At 40.5% G+C, this 22,047-nt stretch overlaps 1 protein-coding gene across 3 annotated transcripts in view; it reads right to left on the bottom strand.

The window, feature by feature from the left end:
* PSME4 (proteasome activator subunit 4) overlaps positions 1-22,047 on the bottom strand; it is a 418,332-nt gene that overhangs the window by 131,691 nt on the left and 264,594 nt on the right. For all 3 annotated transcript variants that reach the window (XM_033936116.1, XM_033936117.1, XM_033936118.1), the window contains 4 exons: positions 19,925-20,134; positions 18,173-18,309; positions 14,481-14,534; positions 4,154-4,283 (listed from right to left, as the gene is read on the bottom strand). In XM_033936116.1, coding sequence (XP_033792007.1) covers positions 4,154-4,283; positions 14,481-14,534; positions 18,173-18,309; positions 19,925-20,134 — 531 coding nt within the window. The remainder of the gene's footprint in view (positions 1-4,153; positions 4,284-14,480; positions 14,535-18,172; positions 18,310-19,924; positions 20,135-22,047) is intronic.

The raw sequence follows: 22,047 nt of genomic DNA, 5'->3' as shown, positions 1-22,047 counted from the left end.
GTTCTTTCAGTCTGAGTATTGTCCATTTATCCCCACTCTCTGTTTCCTATGCTCCAGCCAGTTTTTAATCCACGTGAGTATTTCACCCTCACAATTTTCCAAAGTAGTTGTTCATGTGGAACCTTATCGAACGCCTTCTGAAAATCCAGATAAACAATGTCGACTGGATCGCCCTTGTCTATCCGCCTGTTTACTCCCTCGAAGAAGTGCAGCAAGTTTGTCAGACAAGATCTACCTTTGCTGAAGCCGTGCTGGCTGGTCCTCATCAGACTGTGTCCGTCAAGATGATCAATGATGCGGTCCTTTATCAGCGCCTCTACCATCTTTCCTGATACCGAGGTCAGACTCACCGGTCTATTGTTTCCCGGATCTCCCCTGGAACCCTTTTTGAAGATCGGCGTAACATTTGCCACCTTCCAGAATCTTCCCCGATTTGTTTGACAGGTTGGCTATTAGTTGAAGCAATTCAGCTATAATCCCTTTCAGTTCCTTGATGACCCTCGGATGGATGCCACCCAGTCCCGGGAATTTGTCGCTCTTTAGCCTATCAATCTGTCTGTATACCTCTTCCAGACTGACCATCAGCCCTGTCAGTTTCCCGTCTTCGTTTCCAGCATAGAGCCTGATGGGTTCCGGTATGTTGCGTATATCCTCTTCGGTAAATACAGACGCAAAAAATGTGTTCAGTTTTTCAGCGATTTCTTTATCTTCCTTTAGTACGCCCTTTATTCCATGGTCATCCAACGGCCCCAACTGCTTCCTTGAGGCATGCCAGGTATAAAAGTGCAAAGTGCACTTGCAGTTTTATCACACATACAAAGAGGATTAAAAGCCTTTTGTAGGCTCAAAACCTTATTTGAGTAGTCTTGGAAATATAAGATTTTCTTTCCTGCATAATTCAATTGTTTATAAATACAACAGATAAAGGAACCAAAAAATTGTACTTCAAATACCTTATTAACCTTGAGTGGTGCTCAGAAACCAAGATGGCATATAAAGAACTCAAAACTGGGGAAAAACCCCTAGAGAGATTCTTGTGATATCTATCATTGCACCAGTGTATGGTATGAAGGTACTGTAAAATGTTTATAAGATATGTTTATAAGATATGTTTATAAGATATGTTTATAAGATATGTTAAAATCATTGTTTCAGCACAGGACTGATTTTGAATTCGTGTTCATCTTTAGCTTGGCGGGTTCTCTGATGAAGCCATAGCGGCGAAACGCGTCAGGACTGATTTTGAATTCGTGTTCATCTTTAGCTTGGCGGGTTCTCTGATGAAGCCATAGCGGCGAAACGCATCAGAACCCAGCTGAACCATCGCGGGTTGAACATTCAAGCTAAGTTCATTTATTAAGCTGTTAAGCTATTTCTCTTTAAAGTCATATTGGACAATTCAACTTTTGGATATATTACCAGCTATGAACATATCTTATAAACATTTTACAGTACCTTCATACCATACACTGGTGCAATGATAGATATCACAAGAATCTCTCTAGGGGTTTTTCCCCAGTTTTGAGTTCTTTATATGCCATCTTGGTTTCTGAGCACCACTCAAGGTTAATAAGGTATTTGAAGTACAATTTTTTGGTTCCTTTATCTGTTGTATTTATTATCTGGACCTTCAGGAACATATTTTTGACCTCATTCCCCAGTTGTTTATATTGTAATTCAATTGTTTCCCATTGTGAAGGACCCTTAACATTTCCACCTTATGAACACAGTTGAGCAAGTTGAATATGGGCTTGCCATCATTCTCCCTCTGCTACCCCAACTGATGAGCTCACTCATTGTGCAACAGCCCTCAGTGTTCTAGATTTGTTTGTATATTAATACTTTTCAAGTATTTAAATGTCTGTACCACATATCCCCATCTTTTCTTCTTCTTCTTCTAGAGCAGTGTCTCTCAAACAGTGTGCCATGGCACAGTGGCGTGCCCCAAAAAGATTCCAGAATCTTCGGGTGTGCCACGAGAGATTCCAGAATTTTATTGTTTTTAATTCCTTTCATAAATACAGACTAGAATAGATAACATTTATGTTGCATATGCAAAAGTCTGTAAATGTTATCAACATCTGCATATGTAAGGAAAGGATACAACTGTCCAAACATGCATCATTCTTTGATGCGATTGGTCTTTGAAAACTAACAGCAAGTAATTTTAGTTTTATTTTTTTATGTAGCAGTCAAGGCTTTCTTATTATGTGGATCTTCTTAACTTTGTGAACTCGGATTTTCAGCTCTGACAGAAATTAAATTTAAAAAAGAGAACTGCAGATGGTGGATGATGAAATGCATGCTTGCTTTCAACTATCGAGCCATGATTTACGTTAATTTGCACTCAAAAACAAGCACATCCATCGCATTGCTTAGCAATTCTATTCTATCTACTTTAGTTTCACCATTGTTACAATTACCCATACATAGCTTTAAAAACTTTTAATAAATAACTCTCAAATTTAATTTTGTTGATTTTGTAATTTATAATTTCAGTTATAATGTGCTGTGAAAAAATTTTGCTCAGTTTAGTGTGCCACAAATAACATTTGCTCCATTTAGTATGCCGAAGCTAAAAAAGTTTGAGACACCCTGTTCTAGAGTATGCATATTTAGGACTGCAAGTTTTTCTCATATGCAAGTCTTTCCCATGTGCTAAAAAGCCCTTTTTACCACAGCCAGAAAACGACCAATTTTCCATTTTCCCAATTAATGAACATCCACTAATGTTGCCATTAGTGTGCAGCCATTAACAAAAATAAACACATTAGTCCTCATCGTCACCTATTTTGTAGGCGATAATGGCTCATGCACACATCAGTAAGTGAGCAGTAATGTGGCTGCACTGATTTGTGCTGTTACATCTACTCTCCACTCCCCAAACATGCCCTCTGTGAGAAAAATTAGGAATTTTCTTAGTGTGTGGTTTACGCATGCATATTGGGAATTTACTATAGTATGCCCCATCAAGTCCTGTATAATTTAAAATCAGTAAGTATTGACGCACACTTATGATAGGTGTGTTAATGCTTACTAATTTTAAACTATACCAATTCCCTGTACGGTTATTATTTAAGTTTAAGCCTAGGTTATAAAGCTTCACCTGGAAAAAGGAGCAATATACCTTAAGCAACATTTACTTTCTTATTGTCTAACTCGTCACTGAGGCTTCAATGACAATGTTATTAGTGAAACAAGAATCCTTACCAAAAGCAAGGGATTAGGCATTTAGTTGAATCAGTCCAATTCTGTGATACTAGCTGCCACAGAAATTTAGGAGACTACTCGGTATCTCAATATCTAAAGATCAAAGTGTAAGATATCAAATTTTCTTTAACCAGATTTCAGAGAACTTATCCAGTTAAGCCAAGATACTTATTATAATTGCCTAAGGAAAACAGAACACCTAACTGATTAAGGAGAGAGCAAGCTAACTTCTGCCACTTCCCCAAGTTTCCTAGTAACTGATGCCAAGTGGGACAAAAGGTTGGCCGGGCTATAGACCTGGTAGCCCACCTGTTCTGATGTCTGATGTCTACATACTTTCCTAAAGTTAACTACATATCTTGTTAACCTTAGGATTCCTATTTAACTGGTTCAAATAAACTAGATAATACTAATATTCAGGAACAGCATGATCCAGTTGTCTAACTGCACTTCAGCATACCTTCAACTTTGAAAATTAATTCTCATAAACAGGATAAATTTTATGTGGCAAAGTTAAACTGGTTAAGTCTAGCCAAAGTTTCAAGTAACTCAAATACATATTTGAATAAAAACCTTCATAGGATTATTTTTTCAAATCTCATTTCTCTGTAAAGCTTTTAAATATGGCACTTTACACGTAAATCTGCAGCTGGTATGATTTTATATTAGGTATACCGTTTCAGGTTATTTTTAACAATATATTCTTGGCTTTATATATTTTTATGTTTTACCAATTTTTTTTTTTCTAATATTGAATGTTTATGGTTTTATGTATTACTGTTGTGACTTACCTAGAGAGCTTCAGCAAGAGAAAATAGTAAACAACAAATGATAGAAAAGAAAGGAAATCAATGCATATAACCAAAATGAGGATAACAACAGAGCTAGCAGCCTATTAGCAGAGTCCAGTTGAGAAATATTTTTGACTGGTATACAGTTTTACCTTCCGAACAACAAGTGCATCATGGTTGAGACTCTGCACAAAGAATCGAATGGCTTGGACAGGGAGCACAAGATCATCTCTCAGCAGCAGAGACAGGAGACCAATGCCAATGTGTTCAAACTTCCAGGGGCTACAAAAGAATTAATTTCAAAAGAAGCCAGAAATAGTATATAAACACAATTCGATTGAAGGTCTTTATGAACTAAAAATGAGAACAGATTAACTATCAAATTAATAAAAAGATCATCATATAACAAATGGATATATGTAGAATTTTGGTTAACTGACAGTGGTATTAAAAAACCAAAGCCCAGTTCCAAGCAATGATGTTCTATCACAACCCAGAGACATACAAGTAGCTCTACATTGCTGCTCATTAAAATTTTTAATTTAAATTTAAGTTAGTAATTAAATCAATTGAAAAAATATCACATTTGCTCCTATCTCCCATATTAACTATTGCAATGCTCTTTAATAACTGCCTTCCTCTCAGCTCTATTATTTATTTATTTAATTATTTCTATTCCGTATATCCTACAATTCTGTGTAGATTTCAAATTATTCAGGTACTCAAGCATTTTTCCTTATCTATCCCAGCGGGCTCACACTCTATCTAATGTACCTGGGGCACTGGGGGAATAAAGTGACTTGCCCCCAACAATATACTTCCCAGTAAGATTTCAGATTCAAAAATTGTTATAAATCATGTCTTTTGCTTCACAAGGATCTTCTTTCCAGTGAAATGATTTATCATTTCCTCTTAATTTATAGATTCTGTGTTTATTAATGTTTATCTTTGTTTTCCTCTATATGCTCTTCAATCCTCTGCCTCTTCTTATCAAATCACAGCTACTGTACTATCAGGAGGAAAAAGCCTCGGATCCCTGTATGCCGCCAGCTGAATAAACTTGCAGGCACTACTTAAAAGGAAAATTACTTCATTGGCTTAAAAACCTCCAATCCCTCCACTTATTATGTGATTAAATGCACTATAGATTATAAACTATCAAACTATGTAAACAATCAATCTTGCATTCTCTTCAGGATTTATCCAAGGCAGCGGAGCAAAGACACAGTGACTGTGCACCTGGCAATGGAGTGAAGAAATAGTGACTGATCACCCTGCAAGCAGCACATTTAACATTTACAAGTGGACAGTTGGATCAGATAAAGATATGTGCCCATTTCTTTTGTTATTTTTATGTTGACATGGATATTAATGCACAGCAAGTTTTGCTTTTGTTGATCTGTTGAACTGTGTCTCTAGTCTTGAAATAGTAAGGATTTTCGCAATAGGAGAGAGTATAAGGAGTAGACCTTGGATAAGTCCTGAGGAGAATGTGAGGAGAGAGGCCTGTACAGGTGTGTACAGGTGAAGATTAAGACCTCCATGATACTGGAGGTGAAGACAAAGCTCCCTTGAAATCCCCAGAATAATAAGAACAAGGCAATACTTTTTACAGGCCTGAAAAGTACTTTTAAAACATTACATAGTTCTCACAAACTCTCTTATCTCTTAGCAAGGCCAAGCCAAGTGGAACCCATCCTTCATACAGAAGTCAACACACAACTGCTGAAATAGAGAAGTCCATTTCATGAGAATAAAATTACCAGCACAGAGAGGAATTACTACAAAGAACATAGAATCTTGACCCTTCCTCACAATCAAACTATCGCCCCATAGCAAACATCTCTCTTTTAACAAAACTTCTAGAGACCATAGTCGCCACTCAGCTCTCCTCTTACCTAGAGAGATTCTCTATTCTCCAACACTACCAATACGGATTTAGGCCCAATTTCAGCACCGAGTCCCTCCTAGTTTCCCTAATCTCAAAGGTGCAATAACTACATGCCCGAAACAAATTTGCTGTTCTCCTACAGTTTGATCTCTCCGCGGCTTTCGACGTCGTGCATCACGACATACTAATCTACCAACTTTCAGAGATTGGGATTGACTCTTCTGTCCTAAAGTGGTTCTCAAACTTCCTTCGCGATTGTTCCTACATTGTCAACACAAACGGCTCCAAATCCGCTTCATGGACACCATCCTGTGGTGTTCCACAGGGCTCTCCCCTATCCCCTATTCTCTTCAACATATATATGACCTCCCTGAAGCTCCTTAAACTATCCCCCCTTGAAACAATTTACACATATGCAGACGATATCCTCATCCTCCTCGAAACAGATCCAAACCTTACAAGCCTCCAAGGGAACATCACATCATGCATAATGAGACTTCACGTCTGGTCCCTCTCAGTACAGATGAAATTAAATGAATCAAAAACAAAATTACTCTGGCTCGGCCCAAAATTAGCTCACCTGCCCGCCCTCTTCACCCTACCCACAGGCCCTGCTCTACACCTTGAGTTCTCAAGCAAGGTCCTTGGCATCACTATCGACTCCTCCCTTTCCCTCAACGATCACCTGAATTCCCTGGCAAAATCTTGTTTTTTCAGCCTCCACATGCTGAGGAAAGTTAGATCCTATTTTCACCAAAAGCATTTCACCGTCCTTGTACAATCCATCATCCTATCCAAACTCGATTATTGTAACGCCATCTACTTAGGCCTAACGAAAAAAAGTCTTCGTAGACTCCAGCTTATCCAGAATACTGCGGCTAAGCTGATTTTTGCTAAACGCAAATATGACCACATCTCCCCTCTACTTACCAATCTTCACTGGCTCCCAGTACTTTCCAGAATTCATTTCAAATGCTCCTGCCTGGCTTTCAAGATCATTTACGGCATCCTTCGCCCCTAATCCCTCTATCCTTCCTCGCCCCAACACCAACTACCACCAGATCTGCCCACAGACATAAACTATCCTTCCCCTCTCTACACGCTATCCTCCACGCAGGTAAACTGGGTAGATCCCTCTTCTCCAAAATCACCGGCCTCTGGAACGACCTCACTGTCCCGCTGCGGAACCTTGACTCCCTCCAACTATTGCGAAAACAACTGAAAACCTGGCTTTTCTCTAGCATATAATAATCTCTTCTCCTGATTACATCCCCTCTTTTTATGCTTTGTAAACTCTTTCTCTTCTCTCTTCCCATATTTTTTAAACTCTGTAAACCGTTTCGAGCTCCACTTCAGTGGAGAAGATGCGGTATATAAACCTAAGGCTTAGTTTAGTTTAGTTTAGAATTAGTTACTGTACGAATGAGGAAGGGGCGTACTCAGAGAAATTGAGGAACTTTGATATTAGAAAAACATTTGTCGGGGAAATAGATAGAACCTTTTGGTAAACAAGAAGATGTCCTGCGCAGTATGACTTAGAAAAAATAAAAATATTGTCCAATTAATGAAATGAGAAACTGTGTATGTCCAATAATAATCAAATACATAATATGTGCCAACATGCTATCTGTCAGCTCCATATGCTGAAAGGATTTGCTCTTGTAACCTGTTATTGATTGTTAAATAAAATATATATTAATTATACCAGCATATTGGGTTGCCGTGAGGTCAGTTATTGAAGGCCGTAATAACAGGCGGTTCTTCAAATGCAAGATTGATTTTTCACATAGTTTGATAGTTTATAATCTACAGTGCATTTAATCACATAATACGTGGAGAGATTGGAGGTTTTTAAGACAACGAAGTAATTTCCCTTTCAAATAGTGCCTGTGGTTTATTAAAAGGGGGCCAGAGTGCAAAATATAGATAGCAGATATAAATTCTCATAACAGACACATTTTGATCACTAAATTGAAAATAAAATCATTTTTCCTACCATTGTTGTCTGGTGATTTCATGAGTTTCTGGTTGCACTTTCTTTTTTTGACTGTACATCCAATATTTCTTCCCTCCTTTCAGCCTACTGTATGCTTCCTCTCCTCCAGACCTCATTCCCTCCCCCAACTTTTTCTTCCTCTCTCCCTGCCCCCTCCCCTTTCTTTCTTTCTGTCTCCCTGCTCCCTTTCTTTTTCTCTCCATGCCCCCTTTCTCTTTGTCTCCCTGTCCCCCCTTTCATTCTTTCTGTTTCCCTTCTTTCTTTGTCTCCCCTTTCTTTCTGTCTCCCTATCCCACTTCTGTCTCCCTATCCCACTTCTGTCTCCCTGCCTGCCCCATTTCTTTCTTCCTGCCCTCCCCCAAGCCACTGCCGCTGCCATCGGAGAACAGGCCCCCAAGCCACCGCTGCACCAAGCTCTCCCTGCTTCCTGAGCCGAAGCGTCAGGCTGACCAGCATTCCTCTCCCCAACGTCAATTTTGACGTCAAAGAGGAAGTTCCAGGCCAACCAGGCAGCGATTGGCTGGCCTGGAACTTCCTTTCCGACATCAGAATTGACATCAGGGAGAGGAAGGCTGATCGGCCCGGTAGAACGTGAAGGCAACGCGAGTCTATGACGGAGCCCAGGATAGGCTCCACGATTGACTTGCGTTGCCTTTGCGATCTACTGGTCGATCGCAAGCGACCTTTTGGGCACCCCTACTCTAGGATATACGTGTTTAGGTTAAGTCTTTTCTCATATATCCTTTGGCACAAGCCCCATACCACTTTCATTGCCTTTCTAAGAAATGCTTCAAGATTAGGTTCTTAGCAAGACACAGCCTCCAAAACTGCATACAATACTTCAAGTGGTGTCTCAACAATTACCTGTACAGGCATAATAAACAAAAATGCCTTTCTTCTGCTAGTAATGCTCTTGATCTGCAACCTAGCATCCTCTTGGCTTTGGCCACTGCCTCATTACATAGTTTGCCACCTTGAGATTTTCAACTTGATCTCAAGAGTCCTCGTCTAGTCTGCGCATACCAGTCTCTCACCTCATAATTCATACAGCTTCTTTTGATTTCTATTTTGCAAGTGAGTCACTATGCATTTCTTTGCATTAAATTTCAAATGCCAAGCATTAGTTTAGTCTTCTAGTTTTTGTAGAACTTTGTGAAGAGGGACCGCATCTGTCTTTCTCTTATCCTGTGGTGCTTCTCCAGTTTCCAGGGATCTAATAAATATATCCTTTAGTGGGCCTGCAAATCCCTCTCTAAGCTCCCTCAGCATCCTCAGATATATTACATTGGGTCCCATGGTTTTTCCCACATTCTCAAATGAGTAGAATGGAATCTAAGTCATTCTCATAAATAACATTGTCAAACCTTTACAGATCTCCTCCTGGTTTGTCTTCTGTGAATACCAAACAGAATTATTGAATAGCTCTGCTTTTGCCTAATCTCTGCCCCCACACTTAACATCAGTATCTTTGAGTCCCATAACTGCAAACCTGGTTTTCCTCTTTTCATCAATATACCTATAAAAAAAAAAAGGTCTTGTCCCTCACTTCACATCTTGAGCCATTTTTTCTTCTGGTGCAAATTTTGTGCTATACTGCTCACAGAACCTGTGACTTCTCCGAATTAACATTTTAATTTTTGGACCTTGTTGAGCGGTCACTTTGTTGCTGTTGGCAGAGACTGCTGACTGGTCACTCAAGCGTCTCTAGTCTCTTCCAGTCACTACCGGTCACTTGGGTCTCTTCCGGTCACCACTGGTCACTTCCATTCACTTGAGTCTCTTCCAATCACCATTGGTAGCTTCCATTTACTTGGGTCTCTTCTGGTCACCATTGATCACTTCTGGTCACTTGGGTCTCTTCCAGTCACTCTGTCCCCACAGACCCTCGGGTCACCAGTCAATTCCGCTCAACCAGTACCTTGGTCCCCGCAGGCCCGCTGGTCACCAGTCAATTTGGGTTTCAGCTCACTAGGGGTAAAGTGGATGGAAGCATGCATCCCCTCAAAAGTCACTCTTAGGAATTCCTGTTGCCAGGAACTCTCCCTCACTTGTCCTTCTGGGCTCTTGGCCTTGTATGTAAGCTCCTACTTCTCTTGGGGAGAAATATATTCCAGCTTGACTCAACATGCAAATAAGCTTGCTTCACTTGGCTTGCTGGGAAGAGCCTATGCCCAGCAGCAGGTTTTAGCATAGGGCTTTTCCTTGCAGCTTTCTCTCTGAGGTGATATTTATTTATTCATTCATTTTTATAGCCTGTCATCCCCAGGAGCCCAGAATGGGTTACAAGGATACATACACAAAGTTTTCAGGAACAGAGATATATACATTACAGTCCTTTATTCTGTAATTGGTGAAGGTTGGTCTGTGTTTTTTAAGTGAGAGATTCTACTGGCATGTGGATTCTGTGTGGGGAATAGAGGTCTGCACGGGAACGGGGATCGCGGGAATCCCGCGGGTCCTGCGGGGTTCCCGCAGGAATCCCCCCCTAACCCAGGGGAATCCCACGGGGACCCCCGTCTGGCCCACGGGGAACCCCCTCTAGCCAACAGGACTCCCACGGGGATGGAAGGCTTTGGAAGCAGGGTTCGTCCATATAATATAATTGACACGTCAGCCTTAGTAAAAGAGGGGGTTTATAAGTTAATTACCTGAACAGAAAACAAAAAAGGGTTCCACCAAAGAGACTCCACAAGGAAAACAGCAGCGCAAACACAAAAGAATCTGTGGAATTGATGATCCTGTCAGAAGTAATTGCTGCTTTTTATGGGGACGGGCGGGGATGGGTGGGGACAGAGAGGATCCTGACGGGAACGGGTGGAGACGGAGAGGATCCTTGTGGGGACGGGGAGGATCCTGGCGGGGATGGGTGGGATTTCTGTCCCTGTGCAACTCTCTAGTGGGGAACCTACTGGCATGTGGTTTCTGTGTGGGGATCCTACAGTGGTCTGGATTTGACTTCTCCAGTTGGTGGTGTACTGGTGTTCTATATCTGCAGTACTGCCTTTTATAAATTCAGAGTTCTTGCTGTTTGTGTCCTAAGAGTTGGTGCTATTACAGTACAGATGGTTTACAACCTATATAAGCCACTTGTATTCTGAGGAACTTATTTGCAGAATTTTGTGTTGCTTAGGTCTATCAAGCCCAGTATCCTGTTTCCAACAGTGACCAACCGAAATCACAAGTACCTAGCAAGATCACAAGGAGAAAACTGATTTTATGCTGCTTATTCTAGGAATAAGAAGTGGATTTCCCCATTAGTAAATTATCCAAACCTTTTTAAAACCCCAATAACAGATTTCACCATATTTTCCGGCAACAAATTCCAGAGTTTAATTACATGTTAAGAAATATTTTTTCCAGTTTATTTTAAAGCTACTATTTAATAGCTTCATTGCATGTCCCCTAGTCCTAGTATTTTTAGAAAAAGTAACCAAGTGATTTACATCTACCCTCTCCACTCCATCTTATCTGCCCAGAGTTGTCTCTTCTCCAACCTGAAGAGCCCTAGTTGCTTTAGCTTTTATCATTCTTGACACCCTACTATGTACCTTTTCTAATTCCATTACATCTTTTTTGGAATTCGGCGACCAAAACTGCACACAGTATTTGAGGAGTGGCCATACCATAGAGCGATACAAAGGCATTATAACATTTGCATCTTTGTTTTCCATTCCTTTCCTGATAATTCCTAACATTCTATTTGCTTTCTTAGCCGTCACCGCACACTGAGTTGAGGATTTCAACGTATCCTCAACAATGACACCTAGATCTTTTTTCTAGGCAGTGACTGGGTCTACTCTCTAAAAATTCCAGAACAGAATTGAAAAAGTGTGTACAGCATCTCAGCCCGAGTATGTTTATGAATAAAAAGTAAAAATGAATAGCTTTATTTCATGATAATTAGAAAAAAATTAATTCTCTGTTACAAATAGTTTATACTTGCCTTGCAACACTTAATTAAAATAAAATATTTGTGCTCTGTCCCCATCTTTGAAATTCTTTGCAAGTGAGGTTTAGATATGGAGAAAAGGAAGCAAATTTTAAAAGGCAATCTTCACTCCTTACAAGTGGTGCAGAATGCAGCTGTGTAGCAAGCCATAACTCATTAGCCTTTACTAGTTGCTGAGTTGAGGGTGAAATTTAAAATCTTGCTCCTGATTCATTTGGCGCGTATATCTAACAATCCATTTCACTTATGTACAGTTTTAAAGACCTACAGACTTAATAAAGCATATCATCAGAGAAAACTCTCCTATTGACAATTCCCACATTGAAAAAAATACATTTTGAACAATGACAACAAGTGCTTTCCCTATAGCTAGTCCTGGTGCATCAAATTGCCTTCCAATACGGCTTAGACACAGATAAATTTTATTCATTTATTGAGATTTATTAACCGTCTTTTCATGAAGAGATTCACCCAAAGCGGTTTACAATACAGTGAATAGTAATAGGTACTCTTGAGTATTTTCCCTATTTGTCCTAACAGGCTCACAATCTAACTGTACCTGGGGCAATGGAGAGTTCAGTGACTTGCACAGAGTCACAGGGAGCAGGATGAAATTGAACTCACAACTAGAGAATGACACGGGGAAAAATTATGTCCCCATCACTGCCCCGTCCCGGGAGCACTATCCTCTTTACCGCCCCGTCCCCGCCATCCCCTTCACCGCCCCGTACCCGCCATCCCCTTCACCGCCCCGTCCCCGTCTCTGCCGACCCCTTCACCGCCCCGTCACCGTCCCCGCTGTTCCTTTCACCGCCCCGTCCCTGTCTTCAACATCTTCTCTTCTCCATCCTTCCACCCCCCAGCACCCTTCATGCGGTCCAGCAGCTCCCTCCTACCGGCCAGCCGTGGATTTCCCTCCCTTTCCCTTACCTTATCTTGTTGAAACTGGCGATTTCTATAAGGCTATGTGCTGTATTACAGCAGGAGCCTTGAAGTTGCGTCGGGTTGCCTGCTAGAAAAGTCTCCTCTGATGCAACCGGAAACAGGAAGTTGCGTCGGAGGAGACTTTTCCAGCAGGCAACGCGACGCAACTTCAAGGTTCTGGCTGTAATATAGCACATAGCCTTATAGAAATCGCCAGTTTCAACAAGATGAGGTAAAAGAAAAGGAGGGAGGGAGGGAGGGAGATGTATGGCCGGACGGCCGATCGGCGAGAGGGGGCTGCCGGATCGAACTCTCTTCCCCGCGTGTTCATGCTCGTTCACCGCATGTGCTTACCATTCACCGCTCCACGGGGCGGTGAATGGCCTTGTCCCCCGATCTTGCGGTGACCTTTTTTTTGGTCACTGTTTTGGCGGGTTACCCACGGCTAGCCGCGGGTAACAACCACTGTGTCATTCTCTACTCACAACCTCAGGGTGCTGAAGCAGCAGCTCTAACCAATAGTTTAAAAGACATTTAAAGAGTTTACTGTTTATTGAAGATTTGGAGGTACAGGATGCTACAAAAAATTTAAGAATTATGACATAGTGTTAAGGGTATAGCTTATTGGAGTGTTGCCAATTCATGAGTAGAATGGAATCCTGTTGTCATTTTTGGCAGAGACTTGTGTATGTACAACTGTAAAATACTATGGGGTCCTTTTACTAAGCTGCAGTAGAAAGTGGCCTTAGCATGTCCTTACATGATTTTGTACATTAAAGAGCTCATAATCAAAATGAAAATACATCTAAAAACCGGCCAAAATCGGCACTTGGACGATCAGTGAGACAAGTCGTCCAAGTGCCAATAATTGAACCGGGTTTTAGACGTATCTAAAAATGACTTAGGCCTTCACAGTGCTGCAGTATGCCCAGAGCTAAAAGGGGCGTTTCAGGAGGAGTGGCAAGGGCGGGATGTGGGCCATCCTAGACTTAGTCGTACTGCATGTATAACCGAAAGTTTAACACCACTGCCTAGACGGAACTTGAACATTGTGACTTAGGCCATCTAAAACCAGGTCTAAGTCACAAGAAGGTATCCAAAGTACAGACCCCTACACACTCCCCCAGTTATCACTGACCCCCCCCTCCCCATTTAGTGACTATCGCTTAGTGCAGAAACACCCACTCGCCAAGATCTATCTGGAACAGCAAATTGTGATTTTAAATGCCTGAACATGTCCATGATAAGTCCTTTTAAGCTGCGGTAAGCGAACACTAGCATTTACTACAGCTTAATAAAAGGACCCTTAGGTGTTAACATTTTTATGTATAAACTTATTATGTTTGTTTTATTATAATCTGCCTTGGTCTGGGCAGACTATAAACAGAAATAAACAATAACAGAAATACAAAACCTGGCAGTTTAAGCTAGAATTCAATTAATACGTTGTCAGCTGCAGTTTTTCATTTCTCTTCATTTCCCCTTATATATCTTTCCTCTATAACATCCACACCTTCCTGCTGCCTCTTAGTTTTATTGTAAACAACAGAATTATACCATGGGTGTCACTATTGGTATATCAAGCATATGTAAATAAAACAGTATATTAATAGCTGTGGCATTCTATTTCTTACAAAATTAGGATAAAAAATAGACTGATGTTATTTCAAATGATGAATTAGTTCAGCAATATTAAAAAGAAATTCACTTTTTACGCACAGATTTCTTTGATTCACACAGTCCAATAGAGTGCTGACCAAATTTTCATAGTTCCTGCAAAGAAAAACACAAATTAAATTTTCAGACTCTCTCACTTCTATTCCACTATCCATTCAACTTTAAAGAATTAAGGGTAAAAATGATCTTGAACCACATGCCCCAAGTCCGATACCCAATTCATCAAAAACTAAACCTATTAGAAAATCGAGGACAGTTTTAAAGGGGATTTGCTGAGTAATTAAGCAGTTACCTGGAAAAAGTTACCCTGATAAACTTCCCAGCCTTGTTCTTCTGTCAGTGAAAAGAAGTCAATTTTCAACTCAATTGTCCTCCTCAAATGCAGTTAGAAGTACATGTCAGGTTCAGAACAGATAGCAAAGTTGCTTACCTGTAACAGGTGTTCTCTGTAGACAGCAGGGGAATGTAGCAACACTTGTTGGTGAAGTCCACTGACTGAGCCTGAGTGCCGGTGCTCTCCCCTAGATAGGTAAGCTTTTAGAGCTTACTGGGCATGTGCAGGAGTCCCTACACTTAGAGCCCTTCCCCTCAGCTTGACAGTTTTGTCTCTAGCAATGAAAAGAATCAAGACGAGGGGATGGAGGGCAGGCAGGCAAGTGTGGCTGTATTCCCCTGCTGTCTACAGAGAACACCTGTTATAGATAAGTAACTTTGCTTTCTCTGGAGACAAGCAGGGGATATGCAGGCACACTTATTGGTGAGTCCCAAGCTTGAAGAAAGAGATGGGTGGTGGTAAAAATAGCTACAGTGCAAACAAGTTCCATAAGACTGATTGACCAAAACGTACATCTTGTGCTAAGCTCTGATCCAGGCAATAGTGCTTTGTAAAAGTATGCACCGAGGACCAAGTTGCAGCCTTGCAAATATCTTGAATCGGAATAGATTTTAAATTTGCTATTGAAGAGGCTGTAGCTCGTACTTTAAGAGCCCCAATTGTACAAGTAGGTGTGCTCTAGTGTAGCAGAAATTGATGCAATGTGCTATCCAAGAGGAGAGGGCCTTTTTTGATGCTGGTTTTCCTCGAATAGCTGGATTGTAGGAAATGAAGAGCAGATTTATCTGACGTAATTGAGCAGTTGCCTTGAGGTAAAAAAGTAATGCTCTTCTGCAGTCCAATGTGTGCAGACTTTGCTTTGCTGGAAAGGAATGCAGAGGAGGAAAAAATGATGGCAAAGTTATAGATTGGTTGAGATGAAAGTCTGTAACAACCTTAGGAAGGAATTTTGGATGTGTTTGTAATTAAACTATTAGGAAAAAATTGGAGACAAGGATAATACGATCGCTGGCTTTAGTGAATCTAGCAGTCACTGATTAGTGCAGAAACACCCACTCTCCAAGATCTAACTGGAACAGCAAATTGTGATCTTAAATGCCTGACAGGTCCCATGGCCCTTTTAAGCTGCAGTAAGTGAACACTACCACTTACTACAGCTTAATAAAAGGACCATTAGGTATGTAACCAGAGCTTGAAGTTCACAAACTCTTCTGGCTGAAGTTAAACCATGAGAAAAACTGTCTTTAAATAAAACATAAACAAAGCAGATCCCAATGGCTCAAAAAGGGCCTGAATTAGGAGATCTAAAACCAAATTGAGGTCCCATGCTGGAGGAGAGTGTCTTAGTGGAAGCCTGAGATTAATGAGACCTCTCATGAAATGAGAGATGATAGGGTGATGTGAAATAGGTTTACTGTTTACGAATGTATGGCAGGCCAAGATAGCTGGGAGATGAAATCTGAGTTTGATTTGAGACCAGTATCTGATAAATGTAGAAGATATGATAAATTATATTGAATTGGACAATGACAAGGATCCTGTTGGTGATCATGCATCCAGATGGAAAATTGTTTCCATTTAGATACTTTCTAGTGGAAGGGCACCTTACTGCAAGAAGGTCTGTCTTCATCGGTTGAGAAAGTGGAAAATGATTTAGGAACGAACTTTCAATTTCCAGGCTGTCAAACTGAGACTGTAGAGATTGGGATGTAATAATTGACCGTTCTACTGAGAGAAAAGAGACGGATGGTCTCCCAAAGGAATTGGAGGAGCATCCAGAAGGTCCAGCAGGAGTGGATACCAGATTTGTCTGGGCCAACGAGGAGCAATTAGCATGATTTGAACATTGTCTCTGGCAACTTTCTGAAGTATTCTGGAAATTAGAGGAAACGGCGGGAAGGCATAAAGAAGGTTATGCCCCCCAATGCATGGAGATAGCATCACTTGCTATGGCTTGAGGAGCTGGACAAAAAACGCAGAAAGTGCTGTATTTGGCATTTTCTGGTGAAGCAAAGAGATCCACTGTGGGAGTTCCCCAGCATAGGAATATTTTTGCAGGATGGATGAACTGAGAGTCCATTCGTGAGGATCGAGTTTCCTGCTGAGAGTCTGTGAGGATATTGTGTTCTCCTATACTGCTTGAAGACAGACCCAAAGTGTCAGACCATAGGTCCACAGATGATATGCTTCTCTGCAGAGTGGAAGAGATCCTGAACCTCCCTGCTTGTTTGATGTAGAACATTGTTACAGTAAAACCTTGGTTTGCGAGCATAATTTGTTCTGAAACCATGCTTGTAATCCAAAACACTAGTATATTAAAGCGAATTTCCCCATAAGAAATAATGGAAACTCAGACGACTCATACCACAACCCAAAAACTTTAATACAAAATACTGTATGTACTTGTATTGCAAGACCTCACTCATTTAGAACAGTCACTACACTCCTGCAGCATCAGAGAGAGAAGAACTATCAGCTCAGTTGTGATGATGTGATGTGTGTATACTATATGTATTTGTATTGCAAGACATTGATTGTTTATCAAATTAAAATTTAATAAGATGTTTTGTTTGTCTTGCAAAACACTGGAAAACCAAGTTACTTGCAATCCAAGATTTTACTGTACTTGATTGTCTGTTTGAAAAAGAACACGTTATTGTAAATCCAATGACAGAAGGCTTGAAGGACATAACACACTGCACGTAGCTCCAAGTGGTTGATATGCAGGGATTGCTCACTTGTCGACCATTGACCCTGAGTCTGCAAGTAGTCGAGGTGCGCTCACCAGGCCTGATTGGAAGCATCCGTTGATATAGTGAAAAGAGGAGACAGAAGTTGGAATGGACAGCCATCCTGTAGGGAAGGAGAGTGAATTCACCAAAAGAGAGAATGTGTGCCCTAACCTGGAATACTGCGTCCCGCACTGGTCGCCGTACATGAAGAAGGACATGGTACTACTTGAAAGGGTCCAGAGAAGAGCGACTAAGATGGTTAAGGGGCTGGAGGAGTTGCCGTACAGTGAAAGATTAGAGAAACTGGGTCTTTTCTCCCTCGAACAGAGGAGATTGAGAGGGGACATGATCGAAACATTCAAGGTACTGAAGGGAATAGACTTAATACATATGGACAGGTTGTTCACCCTCTCCAAGACAGGGAGAACGAGAGGGCACTCTCTAAAATTGAAAGGGGATAGATTCCGTACGAACATGAGAATATGTTATCTGCTTGTCCTGGGATAACATGGTATACCAGTGGCCCTGTATCGTTGAGGAGCATTGCCCCTGCTCATCCCTCCAAGTTCCACATTGTTTTAAATACAAACATGATAAAGAGGTGCTGCCGGGTATACTAGGAATAACACTTTCCTTTTAAGATAACATATTTAATCATTTGTACTTACTGTACAGACTCTTCATTCTTTTCTTGCTGCCGCTTAATTCCTAGCTTAACCTCTTCTGACTGGAGCAATGGGCAACCAGTACTGGGATTCTTTGACTGCTGGATTAAAACAGCTATCTCAACACACTTCTCTGGAACCTGATGGTAGAAAGTAGTAGTAAAATATCTAGAAGAGTTAACAGAAACAGTAAATTCTGTCCTTTATTGCGAGTTTCTGCATGTCCAACTGCTATCATTTGGACAATACTGCTGTTATGCCTGTGAACTAATATATGAAACTGACTAGTTTTAAGTCATTCTAAACTACCCTTCAAGTAGATGTCAAATAGGATGCAGTAAGCTTTGAGACAGCACAGTTATAAAATAGATTTCTAAGAGGCACTATTTAAACCCTGTAGATAGGCTGAAGGTCTACAATTATAAACTCATTTTCAAAAAGAAACTGTCTCCAGTTTCTCTTTTATACTGCAGGCTGACAAGTGCAGACACTGCACCTGCTTTATAAGATGAATAAAGTATATAAGGAGATTTCAAAATGAATTTGCCTTTTCCAATTTTTCCCATTCAGAGAAAAACTTGTGGTGATAAAGAATGCAAGCTCATTCCTAGAGGGGATGTGTGGCGCAGTGGTTGAATCTACAGCCTCAGCACCCTGGGGTTGTGGGTTCAAACCCCACGCTGCTCCTTGTGATCCTGGGCAAGTCACTTAATCCTCCATAGCCCCAGGTATGTTAGATAGATTGTGAGCCCACCAGGACAGATAGGGAAAATGCTTGAGTACCTGATTGTAAAACCGCTTAGATAACCTAGATCCAATAGATGCTGGCATTGTAGAATAGAAGTAGGGACGTTAGATCATTTAATTTTTTTCTGTCCCTGTGTAAATGCCTTTTGGAATTTAATTTGGCCCCAAATTAATAAGTTATTAGAAAATCATGTAGGACTCTCATATGACACCATACTATTTGGCACTGCATTGAGAACTCAGAGTCCGATCTCAGCAAATAATAATACGCTGCTATTAATATTGACAGGAGTCGCCATGCAACAAATAACTCAAAATTGGAAGGACTATACCAAATTAAATTATACATTCTGGTGGAACTCTGTCTGTCATATATACAAAATGGAAAAAGTAATAGCGTTACAACAAGGGAATCTTCATAATTTTAAGAAAATATGGCAACCATTGACTAATTATTCTACTGATCAGATTTCTTAGCACATTGGTAGTAGATATTTAGGATTGGGGAGGGATTTGTATAATTTTTGGAAATAAGAATTGAAAAAAGGGGAGGGATTTATTATTTATGATATGATGTATTGATTGTAATTACAAATGTTATGTAATAATTAATTATATTATATGTGAATTAATTGCTGTAAGAATGGAAAATTAATAAATTAAAAATTAAAAAAAAAAAAAGATAACCTTGATAGGCGGTATATAAAATCCTAATAAAACTTGAAAAACTTGAAAGAGAAGATTGAGAGCACACTCAGTCCCTGGAGACTTCTCTTCCACTCCTCTTTAAAGAGCCTCCCTCATCTCTTTGATGATTTGCAGTCTAGTTCCTTAGCTCTCAGTGCATGAAAAATTGGCCACCCCAACTTTAGAGGATTTCAATGAATTGCATTCATGCACAATAGAATAATATATTACAGTGAGATAAATAGCCCTCTGTCAATTTTGATTTCTACAATTTTTGAAATAAAAACCACTGCTAAAACATACGTAGATTTTTATACTTACAGCAAAATCTAAACCAATTGTTTCATACTGTCGATGAATCTTCTCTGCCAGATCATCAAAGAGTCTGACTATAGATGGTTTCTCAAGAGACATAGCTTTGCTAAGTCCAGAAGAGACAATTGCTGGCCATGTTTGTACAATACAGTCCCAATCATGAAGATTTGCTAGACACACTCCACCATGGTTTCCAAGAAGGCAATACAAGGCACCCTTACAAGAAAATAAACCACAGAATGTTAGTTCATTCATTCTATTTTAGGTTTTATAATGCTCTTCTCTACAGTTACTGCTTTATGATATTTTAGAATTTTCTGTTATTGACACCATACGCACAAGATTTAAACATTTCAATACAATTTGTTAAAAATGAATTTGGGTATTAATTCTGTTTTCCTCTGGGAGTGACCCAAATCAAGCAGCAAATCATTAAGGCAAGCTATAATGTTTATGTCATCTTGTCTTACAAGTATTATGGCTATTATGGTAAAGTAGATTTGTTGGTTAAAGCAACATTTTAGGAAACAATTCCATATTTCAGGGGGAAGAAATGACATCATTATGCTGAATGGCTCCTTAGCTCTCCAGCTACAACGAAAAGCCACATAATCTTCCCTAATCTTCAACCATCTTGGTCCTGTCAGCCATATGCCCACCTCAGGATTTTTGGACCAAAAGACTGCTCACTGTATGCCTGGCCCTGTGAAGTAACAGAGGTACAGGATTTCCTTTTTTGAGTTAATAAAGAATTTTCCTTTACCTTCTCTGCTTGTGTCTGGCTGTTTGTGTGTTGGCCCAAACCCTACCCTACTCGCACAATTACAGGCCCCAAGAGAGATGCTGATTTGCTACTTTTGGAATGGGCCTACTGTGCATTGGGGAAACCACAGGAAAAACAGGCCCCATGATATTATTGCCTGTTTCTCTCAATCTGCTGCAAAGAAGTGGGTGTTGATGAAGGTGCAGCAAACACAGATCTACTCTTCAATGATGCTAAGATCTTGGTATATCAGGATCTATCCTCGTACACACTGCAACAGCGTCGTGTACTGAAACCAGTTTTTGATGTGCTAATTAAGGATCATATTAAATATCGCTGGGCCTTTCCTTTGTGTCTTCTGGGTTTGGATGCCAAGAAGGCATTTGATAGGATGCATTGTCCCTTTTTGGATAGTGTTTTACAGAAATTTGGGTTTGGGCCCTTCTTTTCTAAGTGGATACAGGCCCTTTTATGAGTCCCTTACTGCCTGTGTTCGTATCAATGGAGGAAACTCTGGATTGTTTTCTTTAACGAGGAGTACTCTCCAAGGTTGCCCCTTGTATCATTTATTTGCTACTGGTTATGGAACCTTTTGCTATGGCAGTGCGGGCCAATCCAGACATTTCAGGGATGCAGGTATGGGACAGGGAATATAAATTAGCCCTATTTGCAGATCATGTTCTTTTGCTCCTTACCCACCTTTTGATTTCCTTGCCTAATATTTTGAAGGAAATATTGGCCTATTCAATAGTCTCTAGTTTCAAGGTGAATTTAGCTAAAACAGTGGGTCTTGCCCTTGGTTTACCACAGGTCACAATGGACATTCTAAAGGCTTCTTTTTCCATTAAATGGGCCTCTCAGGGAATTTGTTATTTGGGGGTCTAGCTAACTAAGAATGTTGGATGCCTCTTTTCTGTGTGACTTGACCAGAGATCTTGAGTGATCGGATATCACATAATTACCCTGGTTTGGCAGGATTGCAGTCTTAAAAATGAATATTTTGCCTCACTTGACATATCTGTTTAAAGTGTACTATTTCAACTTTCAAGATTTTTTTTGTCTGGTTTTCAAGACCACTTAATACGTTTTGTTTGGCATAATAAACATCCTAGACTTCCTAAATCCTTTCTGTATAAAGATAAATGAAAGGGAGGCCTGGGCATTCCAAATTTGCTGTGGTATTATAAGGCAGCATAGGTCCTTCCCCACCACAGTTCGGTATCTCCCCCTCTTATTCCCTTCCCCCCCCAACGGTCCAGCATCTTCCCCTTCCCTCCCCTCCCACAGCCCAGCATCATTCCTTTAACTTCCTCTTCCTTCTCCCCATAGTCTGGTATCTTCCCCTCCTTCACCTTCCCCCTCCCTC

The sequence above is a fragment of the Geotrypetes seraphini genome, chromosome 3 (genome assembly GCF_902459505.1).
Source record: "Geotrypetes seraphini chromosome 3, aGeoSer1.1, whole genome shotgun sequence".
Classification (NCBI taxonomy): Eukaryota; Metazoa; Chordata; class Amphibia; order Gymnophiona; family Dermophiidae; genus Geotrypetes; species Geotrypetes seraphini.
This window is presented reverse-complemented; position numbering and strand designations above follow the sequence as displayed.